This window comes from Hyla sarda, chromosome 9 (assembly GCF_029499605.1).
Source record: "Hyla sarda isolate aHylSar1 chromosome 9, aHylSar1.hap1, whole genome shotgun sequence".
NCBI classification, from domain to species: domain Eukaryota; kingdom Metazoa; phylum Chordata; class Amphibia; order Anura; family Hylidae; genus Hyla; species Hyla sarda.
The window spans coordinates 69,530,949-69,556,946 of record NC_079197.1 but is presented as its reverse complement, the minus strand read 5'-3'; the positions used below and the strand labels follow the sequence as shown (position 1 = coordinate 69,556,946).

The 25,998-nt window shown below is 45.5% G+C and overlaps 1 protein-coding gene across 2 annotated transcripts in view; it reads left to right on the top strand.

Annotated features, from left to right (window-relative positions):
* Positions 1-719: 719 nt before the first annotated feature.
* ANAPC13 (anaphase promoting complex subunit 13) overlaps positions 720-25,998 on the top strand; it is a 30,744-nt gene continuing 5,465 nt past the window's right edge. The window contains exons 1-2 of one of the 2 annotated variants that reach the window (XM_056539860.1): positions 720-855; positions 13,975-14,080. In XM_056539860.1, the coding sequence (XP_056395835.1) occupies positions 13,982-14,080 (99 nt within the window). In that variant the 5' untranslated portion in view covers positions 720-855; positions 13,975-13,981. Of the gene's footprint in view, positions 856-942; positions 964-13,974; positions 14,081-25,998 lie in introns of those variants that run through there. The other variant, XM_056539859.1, reaches the window with a different exon arrangement.

Below are 25,998 nucleotides of genomic sequence, written 5' to 3'. Positions count from 1 at the left end.
TGTGTCCTTAAGGGGTTAAGGTGAAAATGGGCTTGGTCATTAAGGGGTTAAAAGGTGAGGAGGAAAAAACGAAAGTGCAAAAACTGAAAAACCCTCAGTCCTTTAATTTTTAAAGAGGTCTGAGAAAAATTAAAAAAGCAAGCTGATTTGTTGCTATGGGCAACTGCACTACTCTTCCTTTGCACAGGTTTTAATACATTTCCCCTACTGATTACAATCTTAAAACAAAGCATTATAGGAAATATACAAAAACCTCTGGAGGGGAAAACTGCTGGAGACGCCAATACGCAACAATTCACACTGCTACTTTGGTTTTCCAGTCTGCCTTCTAAAGCTAAAAGGTGGAGATTTATCAAAACCTGTCCATAGGAAAAGTTGCTGAGTTGCCCATAGCAACCAATCAGATCGCTTCTTTCATTTTTGAAAAGGCCTCTGGAAAATGAAAGAAGCGATCTGATTGGTTGCTGTGGACAGGACAGGTTTTTATAAATCTCCCCCAAAAACTGCACTTTAGATTGTTACTGTGCGTGCAACTACTCAGCTGTAAATTGCTGCATAAGACGGATGTCGCAAGAAGGCAGAACACTAACCAGCTCTCCACTGACTTACTAGAGCACTGCATTAGGACTGACATTAGCGGGTACAGCCATCTGCACATCATCCACATACCCAGTATCATGTACTGCTATATTCCTAAAGCATCGCAGCGGGGAAAAAAGATATATCACGTGACAGGGCGCATTATCACTACGTTCGTCCGCAATCATGTGACACTAAAGCTAGTCACGTGAATCATACCCCGCCCTGTACTATTAGTGACGTCACCGCGTTGAACAGCCTTCGCTCCTGCACATGGTAAGTGGTAGTTGTTCACATATGTATCCATACAGATACAGCATTTCGTGTCACTCGCATGTCATGGCTCCTTACCTACAGAGCCGTCCATCACAAAGGATTTGTTGTGTATGCGACTTTATTATTGCTGTCTCTTATACAGTCAGAGCGGATAATAAAGGAGAATTCCGGCGGGAGTTTTTTTCCCTTCTTATGGCCATTTTGTGGGGAATAAAAAAAAAAGCAGACCTGCTTACCCCCAGAGTTTCCACGGTGCCCTTCTCTGGTCTCCTGTAAGGATTGTCTTTCTGGTGACGGTCCAAGCATCTGGGCCCAGTCTATCTTTGCTTAAAAAAAAAAAAAGGATGAAAAACGTAACTGATGAATTTAAGGGGTTAAACGTGGTTGGGCCACTGACCTAAGTGTTGAAATATAAAGGGCCCCTCCATACTTACTTATGGAGTAAGGGCCCCTCCATAATACCCAACTGTATCCAGCCTTGTCTAAACAGTGGATTGCCATTAAAACAGGTGCCAACCTTGCCAACTATATACATTTTCTAAATTTTGAATAAGTAACTGAGGAATTTAAGGGGTTTAATAACATTGGGCCACTGACTTTAAGCGCATCTGTCATGACCTCCAGGCCATATAACCTACACATACCCTTTGTACTGTGTACAGCACTGTTTTTACCTTATGTCTGCCGGTTTATCGCCCCAAAAAATGCTTTGGATTGTAGCCACACACAGTCGGATAGGCATGGCGCGAGGTACGGTATGTCCTGCTGCAGCTACGCTCACTCCTGTATGTGAGCACTGGGACCGCTGTGTGATTGACACACGTCCCAGCGCATGCGCCCCTCAGCTCTGCTAACAAGCGCTGCCTGCCTCCTCAGCTGTGCAGTGCTAGAGAGCACACGTCTTCTCTGCCTCTAGTAACAGGGAATGTCCTGCGCGCGTTTGCAGGAGAGAGGAAAGAAAAGCAAAAGGATAACAGGCACGGAGTACAGTACATAAATTATAAAAGGTGCATATCTGAATAAACTTGTTTTTGGCTTGCACATTAGCTGGGCTGAGGGGCACATGCGCTGGGACTGGTGTGTCAATCACACAGCGATCCCAGCGCTGACCTATGGGGAGGTGGGTGTGGCGGCGGCGGAGCATAGCGTACCTCGCTCCACGTCTATGCGACTGTGTGTGGCTGTGATCAAAAGCATTTTTTGGGGTGACAAAATCCGGCAGAAATAAGGTAAAAATGGGGCTGTACACACCATCTGCACACAGTACAAAGGCTGTGTGTAGGTTATGTAGCTCAGAGTTCATGACCGTTGCACCTTAACCCCTTAAGGACGCAGCCCTTTTTCGCAATTCTGACCACCGTCGCTTTACGAAGTAACAACGCGAAAACGCTTTTACCGAATATTCTGATTCTGAGAGTTTTTTCGTGACATATTCTACTTTATTTTGGTGGTAAATTTTCGGCGTTACTTGCATCCTTTCTTGGTGAAAAATCCCAAAATGTTATGAAAATTTTGCATTTTTCTAACTTTGAAGCTCTCTACTTGTAAGGAAAATGGATATTCCCAATAAATGTTATTTTTCTTCACAAATACAATATGTCCACTTTATGTTGGCATCATAAAATGGACATATTTTAGCTTTTTGAAAAAATTAGACGGCTTCAAAGTAGAGCAGCAATTTTCAAAAATGTCATGAAAATTGCTAAATCTGAAGGGACAGATGTTACAGAACTACAACTCCCAGCATGCCTGGGCAGTCCAGGCATGCTGAGAGTTGTAGTTTGGCAACATCTGGAGGGCTACCGTTTGGGCACCACTGTAACAGTGGTCTCCAAACTGTGACCCTCCAGATGTTGCAAAACTACAGCTCCCAGCTTGCCCAGTCTGGGCATGCTGGGAGTTGCAGTTTGGCCTTCCTAGTGGTTGCCACAGTAAAGATTGTTTTACTTTCACTTTCAATTCCCCCATCCCCCCCACGTCGCTTCCCTACCTGAGCCAGGATTCAGCAGTCCCCAGCGAAGATCGGGGGGTCCCCAGGCATCTTCTTTGCAGGTACCCGGCCTCCATCTTCTGTCCATGTTCCCCTCGACATCCAGGGGTGGGCAGAACGGGGGGTTGCCATGGCAACCCACTGTTCTGCTCTGCCATTGGTCAGAATCAGTTCTGACCAATGGCAGGGGATAGGAGGAGATCGCAGCACTGCGACCTCACTCCTAGCCCTCAGGATGATCCTGGCTGTCTCTGACAGCTCTGATCATCCCTATTTTCCGGGTGATCGGGTCACCAGAGACCCGATCAGCCCGAAATAACAGAAAATCGCATGTCTGAATTGACATGCGATTTTCTGCGATTGCCGACATGGGGGGGGGGGGTCTCAGGACCCCCCTGGGCGATCGCAGAAAATCGGGGACCGGAATTCCCACGGACGTATGCATACGCCGCGCCCTTAAGGACTCGGGAAGCAGGGCGTATGCATACGCCCGGCATCCTGAACAGGTTAAAGGTTGACATATAAAGAGTAAGGGCCCCTCCACAATACCCAACTGTATCCAGCCTGGCCCAAACAGTGGATTGGCAAGAAAACGTGCCAACCTCGCCAACTATATACATTTTCTGTATTTTGAATAAGTAACAGGAATTTAAGGGGTTAAACGCTGTTTGGCCACTAACCTAGGGGTAAAAATATAAAGAGTAAGGGCCCCTCCGTAATACCTAAAAATCCAGCCTGGCCCAAACAGTGGATTGGTAGGAAAATAGGTGCCAACCTTGCCAGTTGCTTATGTGTATTACGAATAAGTAACTGATGATTTTAAGGGGTTAATTGGGCCTCTAGTGTATATATACAGAAAAAAGGGACTTCACTGGAACCACTTCCTGTAATAACAAATAATTAACTTTATTGAATCAATTCTCATAAAAAACGTAAAAACCGTCCTCAATATCTGGACAATTTAAAATTTGCAGGTAAAGTCTGAGTGCAGCGGAGGAATCACACCGCCATATCACTGCTGAGAGCGTCATATACTGTATGCCCAGCCAGACCATATACTAGGAATCACACCGCCATATCCCTGATGAGAGCGTCATATACTGTATGCCTAACCAGACTATATACTAGGAATCATACCGCCATATCCCTGCTGAGCACGTCATACCGTATGCCAAGCTAGGCCATATACTAGGAATCATACCACCATATCCCTGCTAAGAGCGTCATATACTGTATGCCCAGCCAGACCATATACTAGGAATCATACTGCCATATCTCTGCTGAGAGCGCCATATACTGTATGCCCAGCCAGACCATATACTAGGAATCATACCGCCATATTTCTGCTGAGAGCGTCATATACTGTATGCCCAGCCAGACCATATACTAGTAATCATTACGCCATATTTCTGCTGAGAGCGTCATATACTGTATGCCCAGCCAGACCATATACTAGGAATCACACCACCATATCACTGCTGAGAGCGTCATATACTGTATGCTTAGCCAGACCATACACTAGAAATCATGCCTGATGAAGCTGCGCATGCGCAGCGAAACGCGTTGCATCTAAATAAATCCATTGATTTTACTTGGCTGTCTGATGGTTCCTCTCTGCGCCAGACAAACTCCTGACTCCCTGGTCATTCGCCTTTGATTCTACAGAATATATACTAGGAATCACACCGCCATATCCCTGCTGAGAGCGTCATATACTGTATGCCTAACCAGACCATATACTAGGAATCATACCACCATATCCCTGCTGAGAGCGTCATATACTGTATGCCCAGCCAGACCATATACTAGGAATCATACCGCCATATTTCTGCTGAGAGTGTCATAAACTGTATGCCCAGCCAGACCATATACTAGGAATCACACCGCCATATCACTGCTGAGAGCGTCATATACTGTATGCTTAGCCAGACCATACACTAGAAATCATACCGCCATATCCCTGCTGAGAGCGTCATATACTGTATGCCTAACCAGACCACAGGGATGTGGAAATCCTATAGCCCGACGCCCGGGACTAGTAGTTTTGGGCGCCGGGCAGGTGAATTGTTTATAGATTTAGCCCTGTATCGGGCAGGGACAGACAGACGTCCCCCTTATTTTTCTTTAATGTCGGTGTGAGGTGCAGGAGCCGATGGAAGTCTCCACCTCACACCAGCGTTCAGAGTGTATGGAGGGGGCGGCCTCCAGCTGACTGCAGAGCCCCCTTATCTCCCCTCCCGGAGGATGGAGGACGGAGCTCAGAAGACACAGCAGGGTGAGAGAAAGGATGTAGACAGCTCCGTGCACAGCTCCATCCCCCGCACACAGCTCTATCCTCTGCTGAGCACGTCATACCGTATGCCAAGCTAGGCCATATACTAGGAATCATACCACCATATCCCTGCTAAGAGCGTCATATACTGTATGCCCAGCCAGACCATATACTAGGAATCATACTGCCATATCTCTGCTGAGAGCGCCATATACTGTATGCCCAGCCAGACCATATACTAGGAATCATACCGCCATATTTCTGCTGAGAGCGTCATATACTGTATGCCCAGCCAGACCATATACTAGTAATCATTACGCCATATCCCTGTTGAGAGCGCCATATACTGTATGCCCAGCTAGACCATATACTAGGAATCATTACGCCATATCCCTGCTGAGAGCGTCATATACTGTATGTCCAGACCATATACTAGGAATCATACCGCCATATCCCTGCTGAGAGCGTCATATACTGTATGCCCAGCCAGACCATATACTAGGAATCATTCCGCCATATCCCTGCTGAGCACGTCATATACCGTATGCCAAGCTAGGCCATATACTAGGAATCATACCGCCATATTTCTGCTGAGAGCGTCATATACTGTATGCCCAGCCAGACCATATACTAGTAATCATTACGCCATATCCCTGTTGAGAGCGCCATATACTGTATGCCCAGCTAGACCATATACTAGGAATCATTACGCCATATCCCTGCTGAGAGCGTCATATACTGTATGCCCAGCCAGACCATTTACTAGGAATCATAACGCCATATCCCTGCTGAGAGCGTCATATACTGTATGTCCAGCCAGACCATATACTAGAAATCATAACGCCATATCCCTGCTGAGAGCGCCATATACTGTATGTCCAGCCAGACCATATACTAGGAATCATTACGCCATATCCCTGCTGAGAGCGCCATATACTGTATGTCCAGCCAGACCATATTCTAGGAATCATAACGCCATATTTCTTCTGAAAGCGCCATATACTGTATGCCCAGCCAGACCATATACTAGGAATCATACCGCCATATTTCTTCTCAGAGCGCCATATACTGTATGCCCAGCCAGACCATATACTAGGAATCATACCGCCATATTTCTTCTCAGAGCGCCATATACTGTATGCCCAGCCTGACCATATACTACTGAACAAAGCGTTTGATACTGTCCCTCATAGACGTCTGACAGGTAAGTTAAGGTCTTTGGGTTTGGAAATTTTAGTTTGTAACTGGATTGAACACTGGCTCATGGATCGTACCCAGAGAGTGGTGGTCAATGATTCGTACTCTGATTGGTCCCCGGTTATTAGTGGTGTACCCCAAGGTTCAGTACTGGGCCCGCTGTTGTTTAATTTATTTATCAATAATATAGAGGATGGTATTAACAGCTCTGTTTCTATCTTTGCAGATGACACCAAGCTTTGTAGCACAGTACAGTCTATAGAGGATGTGTATAGGTTACAAGATGACTTGGATAGACTAAGTGTCTGGGCATCCACTTGGCAAATGAGGTTCAATGTGGATAAATGTAAAGTTATGCATCTGGGTACTAATAACCTGCATGCATCGTATGTCTTAGGGGGGATTAAACTGTCAGAGTCACTGGTAGAGAAGGATTTGGGTGTACTTGTAGATCACAGACTACAGAATAGCATGCAATGTCAGGCTGCTGCTTCCAAAGCCGGCAGGATATTGTCATGTATCAAAAGAGGCATGGACTCAAGGGACAGGGACATAATACTCCCCCTTTATAAAGCATTGGTACGGCCTCACCTGGAATATGCTGTTCAGTTTTGGGCACCTGTCCATAAAAGGGACACTGCGGAGTTGGAAAGGGTGCAGAGACGCTCGCCTAAACTAATATGGGGCATGGAACATCTTAGCTATGAGGAGCGATTAAAGGAGTTACAATTGTTTAGTCTTGAGAAGAGACGTTTAAGGGGGGATATGATAAACATATATAAGTATATTAATGGCCCATACAAAAAATATGGAGAAAAACTGTTCCAGGTTAAACCCCCCCCCAAAGGACAAGGGGGCACTCCCTCCGTCTGGAGAAGAAAAAGTTTACTCTCAAGGGGCGATACGCCTTCTTTACCGTGAGGACTGTAAATTTATGGAACGGTCTACCTCAGGAACTGGTCACAGCAGGAACAATTAACAGCTTTAAAACAGGATTAGATACATTCATGGAACAAAATAACATTAATGCTTATGAAGAAATATAAAATCCCATCCCTTCCCCAATATCGCGCCACACCCCTACCCCTTAATTCCCTGGTTGAACTTGATGGACATATGTCTTTTTTCGACCGTACTAACTATGTAACTATGTAACATTCAGTCAGAGGGAAGACAATCTAAAGTGCCCGACTGCTGCTCATTGCCCCAATTCCGTCATCAGTGCACTGGCCCGGGATATTTAGCTGGACAGAGCAGGGTTGCGGCCGGGGAACAATGTGCAGGTGCAGAAGGACGGCACTCAGATGTGGTGCACAATGCAGAAGGGATATGGCGGTATGTTTCCTAGTATATGGTCTGGCTGGGCATACTGTATATTAGGGCTGGGCGGTATACCGGTTCATACCGAATACCGAAATTTTTGTGCTGCACGATATGAATTTTAACCCATACCACAATACCGGTTTGGCCCCTTCCCCTCGGGAATAAATTAATCAGCCCAGCGCTGCGCTGTCCCCACATCGCGGAACTAATCCTATGTGACCTGCGAGTGCTGTTCTGCCCCCCCCCCCAATTAATTATTAGCCCAGCCCAGCGCTGTCCCCATCAGGGTACTACTCACATGTCACCCGCATGCGCTGCCCTCCTCGTCCTGTTTGTTGTGGCCGCCGGCGCTGACACTCTATACTAGTGGTCTCCAACCTGCGGACCTCCAGATGTTGCAAGACTACAACACCCAGCATGCCTGGACAGCCGTTGGAGACCACTGCTCTATACTGTGCGGTATCCCTATGCCCGGGCTGCAAAAAATAAACTTTGACTCACCTCCTGTGGTCCGGCACTGGCCTCAATTGTTTCCTGGGGACGGGAACGTTGGACAGCCGTCAGCCTATCACCGGGCGCAGCGATGTTCCGCCTCGGCCGGTGATAGGCTGAGCCCACTGTCATATAAGAAGTCGGCTTCTTACATGACAGTGGGCTCAACCTATCACCGGCCGAGGCGGAACATCGCTGCGGCCTGTGATAGACTGACAGCTCTCCAACGTCCCCGTCCCCAGCGTAAGGCCGACGTAGGTGCGTAAAAAAGTTTATTTTGTTTACCTTTTTCAGCCCGGGCATAGGGATACCGCACAGTATAGACTGCCAGCGCTGTCGCCGCAACTAACAGGACGAGGAGGGCAGCGCTTGCGGGTGATATGTGAGTATTTACCCCGATGGGGATGTGGGCTGATAATTAATATGGGGGGGGGGGGGCTATGAAATACCGTTGTATACCGTGGAACTGTCATACCGCCCAGCTGGTCTCAGCAGAAATATGGCGGTATGATTCCTAGTATATGGTCTGGCTGGGCATACAGTATATGACGCTCTCAGCAGGGATATGGCATTATGATTCCTAGTATATGGTCTGGCTGGACATACAGTATATGGCGCTCTCAGCAGGGATATGGCGTTATGATTCCTAGTATATGGTCTGGCTGGACATACAGTATATGACGTTCTCAGCAGGGATATGGCGTTATGATTCCTAGTATAAGGTCTGGCTGGACATACAGTATATGACGTTCTCAGCAGAAATATGGCGGTATGATTCCTAGTATATGGTCTGGCTGGGCATACTGTATATGACGCTCTCAGCAGGGATATGGCGTTATGATTCCTAGTATATGGTCTGGCTGGACATACAGTATATGACGCTCTCAGCAGGGATATGGCGTTATGATTCCTAGTAAATGGTCTGGCTGGACATACAGTATATGACGCTCTCAGCAGGGATATGGCGTTATGATTCATAGTATATGGTCTGGCTGGACATACAGTATATAATGCTCTCAGCAGAAATATAGCGGTATGATTCCTAGTATATGGTCTGGCTTGACATACAGAATATGACGCTTTCAGGCGAAATATGGCGGTATGATTCCTAGTATATGGTCTGGCTGGACACACAGTATATGACGCTGTCAGGCCCATGGCCTGATTATGGAATCATACATGTGTAATATAATTGTATTTGTGTATAATGTATAATCTAATGTATTCATTAAGACTGTGTATTTGTTTTTGTGTATTCCAGTTTTATTGGGGGGGGGGGGGGGATCTGTCTGCCTGTGTTATACTTCTTATGAAGTCAAAAGCCTTCGTAGCAGCAGGTTATGAGATGTCTCTGGTCCCATCATGAGATAAGGGAACGGGAAGAGAGATGCCCCCACCTGGGATCGGAGGGGGGGGGGGGGGGGTATGGAGTTTTTCGGCGGGCTCAGTAGAGGACTCAGAAGCGTCATTGGGATTTTGGAGAGTGAATTTTGCCGAAATGGTTTTTGGAGGGCATGTCACATTTAGGAAGCCCCTATGATACCAGAACAGCAGAAAAACCCCACATGGCATACCATTTTGGAAAGTACACCACTCAAGACACGTAACAAGGTTACCAGTGAGCCTTAACACGCCACAGGTGTTTGACGACTTTTTGTTAAAGTCGGATGTGTAAATGAAAAATTTTTTTTTCACTAAAGTGCAGTTTTTTCCCCAAATGTATCATATTTACAAAGGGTAATGGGAGGAAATGCCCCCCAAAATTTGTAACCCCATCTCTTCTGAGTATATAAATACCCCATGTTCGGACGTAAAATGCTCTGCGAGCGAACTACAATGCTCAGAAGAGAAGGAGTCACATTTAGCTTTTGGAAAGCAAATTTTGCTGAAATGGTGTTTGGGGGGCATGTCGCATTTAGGAAGCCCCTAGGGTGCGAGAACAGCAAAAAAAACAAAAAAAAAACACATGGCATACTATTTTGGAAACTACACCCCTCAAGGAACGTAACAAGGGGTACAGTGAGCCATAACACCTCACAGGTATTTCACGGCTTTTTGTGAAAGTTGGATGTGTAAATGAAAAAAAAATGTTTGCACTAAAATGCAGTGTTTTCCCCAAATTTTACATTTTTACAAGGGGTAATAGGAGAAAATGACCACCAAAATTTGTAACCCCATTTCTTCTGAGTATGGAAATACCCCATGTGTGGACGTCAAGGGCTCTGCTGGCGCACTACAATGCTCAGAAGAGGAGGAGCGCCATTGAGCTTTTTGAAAGAATTTGTTTGGAATGGAAGTCGGGGGCCATGTGCGTTTACAAAGCCCCCCATGGTGCCAGAACAGTCGACCCCCCCCCCCCACATGTGACCCCGTTTTGGAAACTACACCCCTCACAGAATTTAATAAGTGGTGCAGTGAGTATTTACACCCCACTGGCGTTTGACAGATCTTTGGAACAGTGGGCTGTGCAAATGAAAAATTAAATTTTTCATTTTCACGGATCACTGTTCCAAAAATCTGTCAGACACCTCTGGGGCATAAATGCTCACTGCACCCCTTAATACATTACGTGAGGGGTGTAGTTTCCAAAATGGGGTCACTTGTGGGGGGTCCATTGTTCTGGCCCTATGGGGGCTTTGTAAACACACATGGCCTTCTATTCCGGACAAATTTTCTCTTCAAAATCCCAATGGCGCTCCTTCTCTTCTGCGCATTGTAGTTCGCCCGCAGAGCACTTTACATCCACATATAGGGTTACAAATTTTGGGGGGCTTTTTTTTTCCTATTTTCCCTTGTGAAAATGAAAAATTTAGGGTAACGCCAGCATTTTAGCGAAAACATTTTTTTTTCCTAATTTTCCCATCCAACTATTTTGTCAAACACATGTGGGTTGTTAAGGCTCACTATACCCCTTGTTACGTTCTGTGAGGGGTGTAGTTTCCAAAATGGGGTCATATTGTTTTGTGTTTATGGCAGAACCGCTGTAAAATTAGCCACCCCTGTGCAAATCACCAATTTAGGCCTCAAATGTACATAGTGCACTCTCACTCCTGAGCCTGGTTGTGCGTCCGCAGAACATTTTACGCCCACATATAGGGTATTTCCCTACTCAGGAGAAATTGCGTTACAAATTTTGGGGGTCCTTTTTTGCTTTTACCGCTTGTGAAAATAAAAAGTATGGTGCAACACCAGCATGTTAGTGTAAAAAAATAAAAACATTTACACTAACAGGCTGGTGTAGCTCCCAACTTTTCCTTTTCATAAGGGGTAAAAAGAGAAAAATACCCCCAAAATTTGTAGTGCAATTTCTCCCGAGTACGGAAATACCCCATATGTGGCCCTAAACTGTTTCCTTGAAATAGGACAGGGCTCCGAAGGGAGAGAGCGCCATGCGCATTTGAGGACTAAATTAGGGATTGCATAGGGGTGGACATAGGGGTATTCTACGCCAGTAAGTGCCAAACAGGGTGCCTCCAGCTGTTGCAAAACTCCCAGCATGCCTGGACAGTCAGTGGCTGTCCAAAAATGCTGGGAGTTGTTGTTTTGCTACAGCTGGAGGCTCCGTTTTGGAAACACTGCCGTACAAGAAGTTTTTCATTTTTATTGGGGGGGGGGACAGTGTAAGGGGTGTATATGTAGTGTTTTACCCTTTATTTTGTGTTAGTGTAGTGTTTTTAGGGTACATTCGCACTGGCTGGTTACGGTGAGTTTACTGCTAGGAGTTTGCGCTGCGGCGAAAAATTTGCCGCAGCCCAAGCTTGAAGCAGGAAATTTACTGTAAACCTGTCCGTGTGAATGTACCCAGTTACCTAACTCAGTATTTTCCAACCAGTGTGCCTGGAGGTACGCAACTACAACTCCCAGCATGCTGTCTGGGCATGCTGGGATTTGCAGTTTTGCAACATCTGGAGGGCTACAGTTTATATACCACTGCACAGTGATCTCCAAACTGTGGACCTCCAGATTTTGCAAAACTACAAATCCCAGTATGCCCAGACAGCAAACAGCTATGTGGGCATGCTAAGAGTTGTAGTTTTGCAAGATCTGGAGGAATATAGTTTAGAGACCACTGTATTGTGGTCTCAAACTGTAGCCCTCGAGCTGTTACAAAACTACATATTCCAGCATGTCCAAACAGCTGTCTGAGCATGCTGGGAGTGGTCTCAGACTGTAGCCCTCCAGATCAACTTACCGGCTTCCGCAGGATCCAGGGAGCCGTCCTCTTCTGCCGCATGACATGCTGCCCGCCGATCACCGTCGCCCGCTGCCTCCGGACGGGTAAGTGTACTTTGGCGTTCGGTCCCCTTCGTTTCCCCGTTCTGCCCCGCCTATTGTTGGTGGGCAGGACGGGGAAAAAGAAAGGTAACCCCCCGCCCCCGATCTGCTATTGGTCATCGCTTCTGACGACCAATGGCAGGGATAGGAGGGGTGGCACCCCTTCCACCTCACTCCTATCCCTTCAAGGGGATCATAGGTGTCTTAGACAACCGCGATCCCCCTTATATTTCGGGTCACTGTATGACCCGGAATAGGCGCAAATCGCAAGTGTGAATTCACTTGTGATTTGCGCCGATCACCATTATGGAGGGGGGGGTCTGATGACCCCCCTGGGCATTTGCGCGGGGTGCTTGCTGATAGATATTAACCAAAGGCTGTCTGGGCATGCTGGAAATTGTAGTTTTGCAACAGCTGGTTAGGGAAAACTGTCATGGGGACTATTACTTGAAATCTTCTTATTGTAGGCACTGATTAATGTTGTGCCATAGCACAGCATTGATCATTTTAATCCATTACTACAGCCTGCTGAGGCTGCCAGCATTTTTGGAGCGCCGATCAGATTAGCCGGAAGCCGGTAGGGAACCCCCGCCCGTCCTCTGAGTTGATTGGGACCCCACGGGTGTCCCGATCAGCTCCACTGAGCTATCGGCATGTGTTTTCGGCATTTTAGACGCTGCAATCAACTTTGATAGCAATGTCTAAAGGGTTAATACTGGACATCACCCGGATGGTGATGTCTGGCATTAGCCACTATGAAGCGAGCTCAGCGCCTGAGCTCGCTTCATACACCTGCTGCACGGCTGTGTCATTTATAAACCCTGTGGTAGGGTTAACCTCCTCCCAGCTCTCAGCACTGTTGGGAGGGGAAAACAGTAAAACTCACGTTGGAGGGGCATGACCGCGTTTTGCGGATGATGAGAATACAGGTGTGAGTCTCACTGTTTCCCCTCCCAGCATAATAGCAACATTTTGCAAAGGGTGAGATCATTATATAGGGGTTGCGATATATCACAAAGACCCTCTGTGTATTTTAAAAATCCTTCTCATGTTGCATGGATGATAAGCCATGTTGGAGATGGTAAGGTGCACTTAAAGTGAAGATTCATCCAGCATGTTAATACATAAGTGGAAACATGCACATGTATTCAATCCAGATTATTGTCATTTATGGCAGCTGCCAAAGTTAGCTGAAGGCTTTATTCAGCTGTCTCTGGTGGCTTCCATAGAGAATGAATAGAGTGGTGGTCACTCTTGCACTCCGCCGCTCCATTCATGCCCTATTCTGGAGATTACAAGGGTTCCCAGCATTTGATCCCCCTGCAATCAGACAATTATCTGCAATCCTGTGGATAAGGGAAAACCTCTAATGGTGGAACAATCCCTCTTATAGAAAAAATGTGTTTGCATATTAAAATGCTACTGTTGTAATATGCTGAACTGTAATTGTCTCTAGCTTGAAAACTGAGAAATGTCTTTTGTTTTACTTATTATATATTGATTACAGTAACACATATTCATTTATTCTAGTCTGTTTTCTAATTATTTTTTATTCCTGTTCATTCTTTAGTAACCCAATGGATAGCGAGATTCAGAGAGATGGACGCATTCTAGATTTGGTTGATGATGCCTGGAAAGAAGATAAATTACCATATGAAGATGTAACCATTCCACTGGTAGAAACATCCTTTATAAAGTGTTTATATTTTCATTAGCGCTTGGTTGTGGCCCTCTCTATTGAGAGTAAGCAATGTTTAACTCATTGGAGAACATTTAACAATGTTGGTGTAAGGTAGTAAAGATTTTACCCCTGTTTGCTTGGTGTATTTTTTGCACATTTGCTCAAAATTTACCAAAAAGGCGCACAGGACTTGATAAATTTTGCTCAATGATAGAAACAAGTGAGCTGCAGAGATTGGTTTAACCCCTTAAGGACATAGGGCGTATCCATACGCCCCCGTTTCCAAGTCCTTAACCTCTTAAGGACCCATGACGTATGCATACGTCATCACACCCTGGGTCTTAAGGACCCATGACGTATGCATACGTCATGTCTTTTCCTGGTCTCCGCCGCTCACCCGGCGGAGATCGGAAGCGGATCCCTGCTGAAATCCTTCAGCAGGGATCCAGGGCAAACGCCGAGGAGGGCCAGGAAATCGCCCTTGCGATCTGCGGCGATACCGGGCTGATCGGGTCTCTGGGACCCGACCGCCCAGTAATTTCGCATGATCCTGGCTGTCACAGACAGCCAGGACCATGCTAAAGAATAGGAGCGAGGTGGCAAGCCGGCCACCTCCTCCTATTCCCTGCGATCTGTCGGTTAGTTAACCGACCAATCGCAGGAGGGGGGGCGGTTACTTCCTCCCGTCCTGCCCGGCCCCTTGAAGTCCGGAGAGGACGGGAGGAAGACCGGAGAACACGGCGGGGGACGGGGGAGTGCTGGGGACCGGCCCCGGTACTTACCTCGTCCCTGAAGACCCGGATCCCGGCGTGAAGACGGCGGCGGCGGCAACAGGTGAGTAGATCTTCAGCCGCGGTCGGGCCCTTTACAGCAATGCACGTCGCCGTAAAGCGACATGCATTGCTGTATTGGGACCCTATATACTACAACTCCCAGCATGCCCAGTCAGCCCTTGGCGTCTGGGCATGCTGGGAGTTGCAGTTTTGCAACATCTGGAGGTCCACAGTTTGGAGACCACTGTGCCCTTCCAGATGTTGCAAAACTACACATTCTCAGCATGCCCTTACTGTCCAGGCATGCTGGGAGTTGTAGTTCTGTAACATCTGGCCCTTCAGATGTTGTAGAACTACAACTCCCAGCATGCCTGGACAGTTTTGGCATACTGGGAGTTGTAGTTTTGCAACATCTGGAAGGGCACAGATTGGGAACCACTGTATTAGTGGTCTGCAAACTGTAGTCCTCCAGATGTTGCAAACTACAACTCCAAGCATGCTGGGAGTTGTAGTTCGGCAACATCTGGCTCTAAAGATGTTGCCGAACTACTACTCCCAGCATGCCTGAGAATGTTTGGGAGTTGTGGTTTTGCAACAACAGGAGGCACACTGGTTGGGAAACATTGTCTGTTTCCTAACTCAGTGTTTCCCAACCCGTGTGCCTCCAGCTGTTGCAAAACTATAACTACCAGCATGCACTGATAGACTGTGCATGCTGGGAGTTGTAGTTTTGCAACAGCTGGAAGTCCCCCCCTTTGAATGTACAGGGTACATTCACATGGGCAGGGGGCTTACAGTGAGTATCAGGCTGCAAGTTTGCGATGCAGCAAATTTTGCGCGGCAGCTCAAACTCGCAGCGGGAAAATCGCTGTAACCCCCCCTGCCCGTGTGACTGTACCCTAAAAACACTACACTACACTAACACAAAATAAAATAAAAAGTAAAAAACACTACATATACACATACCCCTACACAGCCCCCCTCCCCTCCCCAATAAAAATGAAAAACGTCTGGTACGCCACTGTTTTCAAAATGGAGCCTCCAGCTGTTGCAAAACAACAACTCCCAGTATTGCCGGACAGCCGTTGACTGTCCAAGCATGCTGGGAGTTTTGCAACAGCTGGAGGCACCCTGTTTGGGAATCACTGGCGTAGAATACCCCTATGTCCACCCCAATGCAAATCCCTAATTCAGGCCTCAAATGCGCATGGCGCTCTCACTTTGGAGCCCTGTCGTATTTCAAGGCAACAGTTTAGGGACACATATGGGGTATCTCCGTACTCGGGAGAAATTGCCTTACAAATTTTGGGGGGCTTTTTCTCCTTTCACCCCTTATGAAAAGGTGAAATTGGTGTCTATACCAGCATGTTAGTGTAAAAAATAAATTTTTTACACTAACATGCTGGTGTTGCCCTATACTTTTCATTTTGACAAGAGGTAAAAGGGAAAAAAGCCCCCCAAAATTTGTAATGCAACTTCTCCCGACTACGGAGATACCCCATATGTGGGCGTAAAGTGCTCTGGGGGCGCACAACAAGGCTCAGAAGGGAGAGTGCGCCATGTACATTTGAGGTGATTTGCACAGGGGTGGCTGATTGTTACAGCGGTTTTGACAAACGCAAAAAAAAAAAAAAAAAAAACACGTGACCCCATTTCGGAAACTACACCCCTCACGGAATGTAATGAGGGGTGCAGTGATAATTTACACCCCACTGGTGTCTGACAGATCTTTGGAACAGTGGGCTGCGCAAATTGAAAATTTTATACAGCCCACTGTTCCAAAGATCTGACAGACACCAGTGGGGGGTAAATGCTCACTGTACCCCTTGTTACGTTCCTCAAGGGGTCTAGTTTCCAAAATGGTATGCCATGTGGGGGTTATTTTGCTGTTCTGGCACCATTTAGGCTTCCTAAATGCGACAAGCCCCCCGAGCAAAATTTGCTCTCAAAAAGCCAAATATGACTCCTTCTCTTCTGAGCATTGTAGTTCGCCCGTAGTGCGATCAGGTCAACTTATGGGATACCTCCATACTCGGAAGAGATGGGGTTACAAATTTTGGGGGGTATTTTCTGCTATTAACCCTTGCAAAAATTTGAAATTTGGGGGGGAAACACACATTTTAGTGAAATTTTTTTTTTTTTTTTTTTTTTTTCGTATGCAAAAGTCGTGAAACCCCTGTGGGGTATTAAGGCTCACTTTATTCCTTGTTACGTTCCTCAAGGGGTCTAGTTTCCAAAATGGTATGGCATGTGGGTATTTTTTTGCTGTCCTGGCACCATAGGGGCTTCCTAAATGCAACATGCCCCCGAGCAAAATTTGCTCTCAAAAAGCCAAATATGACTCCTTCTCTTCTGAGCATTGTAGTTCGCCCATAGTGCACTTCATGTCAACTTATGGGGTACCTCCATACTCAGAAGAGATGGGGTTACAAATTTTGGGGGCTATTTTCTGCTATTAACCCTTGCAAAAATGTGAAATTTGGGGGGAAGCACACATTTTATTTAAATTTTTTTTACATTTTTTACATATGCAAAAGTCGTGAAACCCCTGTGGGGTATTAGGCCTCACTTTATTCCTTGTTACGTTCCTCAAGGGGTCTAGTTTCCAAAATGGTATGCCATGTGGGCTTTTTTTCCTGTTCTGGCACCATAGGGGCTTCCTAAATGCAACATGCCCCCGAGCAAAAACCATTTCAGAAAAACGTACGCTCCAAAATCCCCTTGTCGCTCCTTCCCTTCTGAGCCCTCTACTGCGCCCCCGAACACTTTACATAGACATATGAGGTATGTGCTTAGTCGAGAGAAATTGGGCTACAAATAGAAATATACATTTTCCCCTTTTACCCCTTGTAAAAATTCAAAAATTGGGTCTACAAGAACATGCGAATGTAAAAAATGGAAATTGTGAATTTTCTCCTTCACTTTGCTGCTATTCCTGTGAAACACCTAAAGGGTTAAAATGCTGACTGAATGTCATTTTGAATATTTTGGGGGGTGCAGTTTTTATAATGGGGTCATTTGTGGGGTATTTCTAAGATGAAGACCCTTCAAATCCACTTCAAACCTGAACTGGTCCCTGAAAATTTGTGATTTTGGAAATTTTGTGAAAAATTGGAAAATTGCTGCTGAACTTTGAAGCCCTCTGATGTCTTCCAAAAGTAAAAACTCGTCAATTTTATGATGCAAATATAAAGTAGACATATTGTATATGTGAATAAAATAAAATAATATTTGGAATATCCAATTTTCATCAAATTTTGGGATTTTTCACCAAGAAAGGATGCAAGTTACCAAAATTTTTTACCACTAAGTTAAAGTAGAATATGTCACGAAAAAACAGTCTCGGAATCAGAATGATAACTAAAAGCATTCCAGAGTTATTAATGTTTAAAGTGACAGTGGTCAGATGTGCAAAAAATGGCCGGGTCCTAAGGTGTAAAATGGCTGGGTCCTTAAGGGGTTAAGGACCGAGGGCGTATGGATACGCCCTGAGCATTTCCGGCCCCCGCTGCTAGCCGGAGGGGAGCCGGGGCCGGATGCCTGCTGAAATCGTTCAGCAGACATCCCGGCATATCGCCCAGGGGGGTCATTATGTCCCCCCATGTCGGCGATTGCCACAGATCGCTGGACAATTCCGTCCAGCGATCTGCGGCGGATTCCGGGTCAATCGGGTCTCCAGTGACCCGATGACCCGGAATTACTGGGACGGCCCCGAATAGCCAGAGCCTGCAGGAGTGAGGTGGCACTGGTGCCACCTCACGATCGCCCTGATTCGTCGGCCGGATTACCGGCCGACCAATCAGGGCGCCTGCTGCGGGTGTCACTCCCGCAACCCGCTCCACCCCTCTTCCGGAGGACGTGAGCGGGTGCGGGAAGACGACCCCGGGTGCTGGGGACCCAGATCCCCGGCGTCCCTGTTGGGATCGGGGCCCCAGGAGCGACGGCGGCGGCAAGGGACAGTCCTGGAGTGTGGATCGTTGAAGGTGAGTGACAGCCTCCTGCTGTTGCTTAGCAACAGCTCCCAGCATGCAAAAAGGGCATGCTGGGAGCTGTAGTTATGCAACAGCAGGAGGCAGACCACCACAACTCCCAGCATGCCCTTATGGGCATGCTGGGACTTGTAGTTTTGCAACAGCTGGAGGCACATTCTTTCTATGGAAAAGTGTACCTTCAGCTGTTGTGTAACTACAACTCCCAGCTTGCACAATCAGCTGAAGTGCATGCTGGGAGTTGTAGTGGTGCATCTGGTGGTTGCATAACTACAACTCCCAGCATGCCCGTTGGCTGTCGGTGACTGCTGAGAGTTCTAGTTTTGCAACAGCTGAAGGCACACTGAGTTAAGTAGTAAACCAGTGTGTCTCCAGCTGTTGCATAACTACAATCCCCAGCATCCCCAGCCAATGTAGTATGACTCCGGCTGTTGCATAACTACAAGACCCAGCATGCCCTTCCGCTGTCCGTACATTCTGGGGGTTGTAGCTTTTGCAACAGCTGAAGGCACACTTGGTGCAAAACACTGAGTTTGTTACCAAACTCGGTGTTTCACAACCTGTGTGTCTCCAGCTGTTGCAAAACTACAACTCCCAACATGCACTGATAGACCGTACATGCTGGGAGTTGTAGTTTTGCAACAGCTGGATGTTTCCCCCCCCAATGTGAACGTACAGGGTACACTCACATGGGCGGAGGATTACAGTAAGTATCCGGCTGCAAGTTTGAGCTGCGGCAAATTTTCTGCCGCTGCCCAAACTGCCAGCGAGAAACTACTGTGAACCCCCGCCCGTGTTACTGTACCCTAAAAACACTACACTACACTAACACAAAATAAAATAAAAAGTAAAAAACACTACATATACACATACCCCTACACAGCCCCCCTCCCCTCCTCAATAAAAATGAAAAACGTCTGGTACGTCACTGTTTCCAAAAAGGAGCCTCCAGCGGTTGCAAAACTACAACTCCCAGCATGCACTGATAGACCGTCCATGCTGGGAGTTGTAGTTTTGCAACAGCTGGATGTTTCCCACCCCCCAATGTGAACGTACAGGGTACACTCACATGGGCGGAGGATTACAGTAAGTATCCGGCTGCAAGTTTGAGCTGCCGCAAATTTTCTGCTGCAGCTCAAGCTGCCAGCGAGAAACTACTGTGAACCCCCGCCCGTGCGACTGTACCCTAAAAACACTACACTACACTACCACAAAATAAAATAAAAAGTAAAAAACACTACATATACACATACCCCTACACAGCCCCCCTCCCCAATAAAAATGAAAAACGTCTGGTACGCCACTGTTTCCAGAACGGAGCCTCCAGCTGTTGCAAAACAACTACTCCCAGTATTGCCAGATAGCCACTGACTGTCCAGGCATGCAGGGAGTTTTACAACAGCTGGAGGCCCCCTGTTTGGGAATCACTGGCGTAGAATTCCCCTATGTCCACCCCTATGCAATCCCTAATTTAGGCCTCAAATGCGCATGGCGCTCTCACTTTGGAGCCCTGTCGTATTTCAAGGCAACAGTTTAGGGCCACATATGGGGTATCGCCGTACTCGGGAGAAATTGGGCTTCAAATTTTGGGGGGTATTTTCTGCTATTACCCTTTTTAAAAATGTAAAATTTTTGGGAAAACAAGCATTTTAGGTAAAAAAACTAAAAATTTTTTTTTACATATACAAAAGTCATGAAACACCTGTGGGGTATAAAGGTTCACTTAACCCCTTGTTACGTTCCCCGAGGGGTCTAGTTTCCAAAATGGTATGCCATGTGTTTTTTTTTTTTTTTTTTTTTTGCTGTCCTGGCACCATAGGGGCTTCCTAAATGCGGCATGCCCCCAGAGCAAAATTTGCTTTCAAAAAGCCAAATGTGACTCTTTCTCTTCTGAGACCTGTAGTGCGCCAGCAGAGCACTTTTCACCCCCATATGGGGTGTTTTCTGAATCGGGAGAAATTGGGCTTCAAATTTTGGGGGGTATTTTCTGCTATTACCCTTTTTAAAAATGTAAACATTTTGGGAAACCAAGCATATTAGGTAAAAAAAATTTTTTTTTTTTTTTTTACATATGCAAAAGTCGTGAAACACCTGTAGGGTATTAAGGTCCACATTACCCCTTGTTACGTTCCCCGAGGGGTCTAGTTTCCAAAATGGTATGCCATGTGTTTTTTTTTGTTGTCCTGGCACCATAGGGGCTTCCTAAAGGTGACATGCCCCCCAAAAACCATTTGTCGCTCCTTCCCTTCTGAGCCCTCTACTGCGCCCGCCGAACAATTAACATAGACATATGAGGTATGTGCTTACTCGAGAGAAATTGGGTTTCAAATACAAGTAAAAATTTTCTCCTTTTTACCCCTTGCAAAAATTCAAAAATTGGGTCTACAAGAACATGCGAGTGTAAAAAATGAAGATTTTGAATTTTCTCCTTCAATTTGCTGCTATTCCTGTGAAACACCTAAAGGGTTAATACACTTACTGAATGTCATTTTGAATACTTTGGGGGTGTAGTTTTTATAATGGGGTCTTTTATGGGGTATTTCTAATATGAAGACCCTTCAAATCCACTTCAAACCTGAACTGGTCCATGAAAAATAGCGAGTTTGAAAATTTTGTGAAAAATTTCAAAATTGCTGCTGAACTTTGAAGCCCTCTGGTGTCTTCCAAAAGTAAAAATTATTTTGAATATCCATTTTCCTTACAAGCAGAGAGCTTCAAAGTTAGAAAAATGCAAAATTTTCATTTTTTTCATCAAATTTGGGGATTTTTCACCAAGAAAGGATGCAAGTTACCATAAAATTTTACCACTAAGTTAAAGTAGTAAAGGTCACGAAAAAATCTCGGAATCAGAATGATAACTAAAAGCATTCCAGAGTTATACATGTTTAAAGTGACAGTGGTCAGAATTGCAAAAAACGCTCCGGTCCTTAAGGTGAAAAAGGGCTCGGTCCTTAAGGGGTTAAAGAGGAACTCCGATGGAAACAAGTAGAAAACAAATGTTTTCAAATCAACTGGTGCCTGAAAGTTAAACAGATTAGTAAATTACTTCTATTAAGAAATCTTAATCCTTCCAGTACTTATTAGCTGCTGTATAAAACAGCTGCTGTGAATTTTTCTGTCTAACAACAGTGCTCTCTGCTGACACCCCTGTCCGTGTCAGGAACTGTCCACATTAGAATCAAACCACTCCTGCTCTAGACAGTTCCTGACATGGACAGAGGTGTCAGTAGAGAGCACTGTTATCAGACAGAAAAGAACTTCACAAATTTCTCTGTAGTATAGCTGTAGTATACAGTAGCTGATAAGTACTAGAAGGGTTAAGATTTTTTACAAGAAGTTATTTACGAATCTGTTTAACTTTGTTGCACCAGTTGATTTGAAAACATTTATTTTTCCACCGGAGTTCCCCTTTAAGCTTTGTGATCTGGCATCTAACACTTTTGAACATGTCCTATTAGGTGGTGTAGGTTTGCCCAAAAAAGTAGGCTTTGCGCAAAAAAAAAAAAAAAACACTTCTAAATTTAATTTGCACAAATAATAAATACAGCTCCACTGCAAAACAGTAGACAACTTTGAAAGATGTCCTATCGAAAATTGCGCCATTGAGTCCAAAAAGCTACCACAGAGTCAGGATGTAGCCTGCACAGCCAATGAACGTATGAGTTATGCTTCATCTGACTTCCCTGCCGTTCTACTTCACTAAGGTTATGTAAACCTCCCCCACAGTGACGCAGAGCAAGCGGTTACAAAAACACAAGTGTTAAAACCAATTAGAAATGCTAAATATGACAGTGATCTCAGAACATACTTACCGTTCACACTGCGCAATCTCTGCTGGTGGAATTCCGCAGTGTAAACATAATGCATGTGGTCATTCAGACCTGAATTACCTTCTGCTCCTATTTTGATTATCCAGCATGCCTTTATCTGTAAAAACAAGTATATTCCTATGTACTTCTGCCTCTCTGGGAAGAAGGATATGTAAAGATGCTTATTTTTCTTTCCTTTTGGAGAGATGTCTAGCTTGGCAAAATTTCCCAGTCATTTGGCAAGACTCCATAGTGATGTGATACATGGCGTATTACTAAGCTGCTTTGATTATCCTTCAATTCTTTATTCACATTGGTTTACGGATAATCATAAAACATTTATCATAAAATCTGCAGCATATATGCTAGGTGGGAACACACCCGTACACAACCTAAAATCTGCAGCATACACACTATGGGTGAACGTGCATAGATTCCATATATCAGGTGCATCCCTAGCTGAACTGCTCAACATGTAGAGTTTCTGTAGCCCTCCTGCTATCTCTATAGTGGATGAAGGGGGAAACGGCTATAGGAGATGAGGGGGGAAGGGCTATAGGAGATGAGGGGGAATGGCTACAGGAAGGGGGGAATGGCTCATAGAAGGGGGATGGAACTGCTACATGAAATGAGGAGAATGGCTATATGAAATTCATATAGCCAATTTCCCTTAAAGCTACTCCCCTCATTTTAAATCCCCTGTGGCAGGTTTCCCCTGTGGAAGGGGATCCAGATTCCGTTGTGAGCACCAATGAACCCAAAGTTTCCAGGCTGATCTGTAAGCAGATCTGGTACCTTGAGCCCAGGCGTCATTAAGGATGTCTCTAGCTGATTGAGAAATGTCTGAGTTGATTGTGAATGACCCTGAAATCAGCCAATCAACCAGGGAGTTGATTCTTTAGAATGAATGGATGTGTGTTCCCTAAAGGATCTGTTAGTAGAGTTGGAAATGGTGGAATGATCATCCGGATGTCCAAGAGCATCCCCAGGATTTGAGGAAACCGAGATTGTGATGGCCACAGTGGAGTGATCAGGAAAATTGTCGATCTCCGAAGTGACACCTGAAAAAGAACTCTGGGGATAAGAGCAAAAGGTGGGAATGCATAAAGTATTCCTGGGGGTCAGATCTATAGAAGTGCATCCACGCCTGAAGCTTCTGGATCGGGTCACCAGCTGAAAAAGAGTGGAATCTGACGATTGAGACGGGATGCGAAAAGATCCATGTGGAATGGGCCCCAAAGGGAATTGATCTGTTGAAAAATGAGCGAATTTAGTTTCCAGTCGCTGAAATCTGTTAAATGACGGGAATTCCAATCCTCAATGGTGTTGGAAAGACCCAGAAGATATTCCGCCTGCAAAAGGATGTCTTTGTCTAGGCAAAAATGCCATAGATCGTTGACAATGTTGGCTAAGAGTTTGGATTTGGTGCCTCCGATGCGATTGACATATTGGACTGCCGAAACATTGTCCATACCAAGAAGTATGCAACAATGTGACTTGTCCTTTGCAAAGGTCTTCAAAGCAAAAAAGCCTGCTAATAGTTCTAAGCAGTTGATATGGAGAAGTGCTTCTGAAGAGGACCATTTCCCTCTTGTGGAAAGGGAACCGAAATGAGCACCCCAACCTAAGAGGCTCGTGTCGGATTCCAAGATGAGATCTGGTTTGGCATTGAAAATTGTTTTGCTGTTCCAGTCTTTAAAATAAGCCTATCCTCAGAAGCCACAGAAGAACTTCTCTGGTGGTTACATCAACCACCAGAGAAGTTCTTCTCTGGCTTCTGAGGATAGGCTTATTTTGTTCGAATATCCTAATCCTCCTCTTAAGTGATGGATTTTTAACCTTTGAAGGGCTCTGTAGTAATATAGTAACATAGTTTATAAGGTTGAAAAAAAGACCAGAGTCCATCAAGTTCAACCTATATCCTTAATGAGTCCCTACTGAGTTCATCCAGAGGAAGGCAAAAAGCCCTCATACTAGAGGTAAAAATTCCTTCCCGACTCCAAATATGGCAGTCAGAATAAATCCCTGGATCAACATTCTGTCCCTATAAATCTAAAAAAGCTCCAAAAATGCATCCAGACCACTTTTAAATTCTTTTACAGAGCTCACCATGACCACCTCCGGGAGAGAATTCCACAGTCTCACTGCCCTTACAGTAAAGAACCCCCGTCTGTGCTGGTGTAGAAACCTTTTTCTACATTATAGATACAGTCCTTGGTATAAATAGATCATGAGAAAGATCTCTGTACTGTCCCCTGATATATTTATACATAGTTATTAGGTCTCCCCAAAGCATTCTTTTTTCTAAACTAAATAATCCTAATTCTGATCATCTTTCTGGGTACTGTAGTCCTTCCATTCCCCATATTACCCTGGTGTGCTCCCATTTAATACATAATCCCAGCCCAAATTTTTCCTCCCCATGGGGATTACCTTACATTTATCAGTGTTGAACCTCCTCTGCCACTTCCCAGCCCAAGCCTCCAACCTATCCAGATCCATTTGTTACAGTGCCACTCCTACAGAGTTTAGTATCATCTCCAAAGATTGCTACTTTACTATTCAACCCCTCTACCAGGTCATTAATAAATATATTAAATAGAACAGGACCAGAGACTGACCCCTGTGGTACCCCACTAGTAACAGTCACCCAATTAGAATAATTACCATTAATAACCACCCTCTGTTTCCTATCACTACTTACCCACTTGCACACATTTTCCCCCAGCCCAATCCTTCTCATTTTATGCACCAACCATTCATGTGGCAATAAATTCTATCAGGTAACCCTGAGTGGTGTTGAGAATCCAGTGATCAGAATAAATCGTACTCCAATAGTGGAAAATATGTATGAGTCTTCCGCCCACAGGATGATGTGAAAAATGTTGTGGAGGAAGACTTACCTGGTGCAGGTCTGGAATGGGTGGAGGAAGGTTGTTCTCATTGCCCTCTGGTCTCCCAGGGGCATCCCCTAAAGGGGAAGAATAGAGGAAGTTGGTATGTAGGGGCTGGGGCAGAGGGTCTATCCATTTGGAAGGAGACCCTATGTTGGCTTCTGGGATTGTAGGAGTGGCTGGGAAAACAACCCCTTCTTTTCCCAGCCCGTCCAAAAATCTTATTAGAAAAGACTTGTTTGAGAAAAGCCTGGGCTTTGTCTAATGAAGAGAACAGCCCTACATATTTGCTCATTTCTTTAATAAATTTCTCTCAGCGCAGAGTGCTGCATTAGTATTTCCGAAGAAGCATATGGCTCTTTGAGCCTATTCCCGGAGAACCAAAACATCTATGGGAGTACCGGATGTAATAGCCTCCTCAGTCAGGTCCATTATTTTAGTTAGAGGT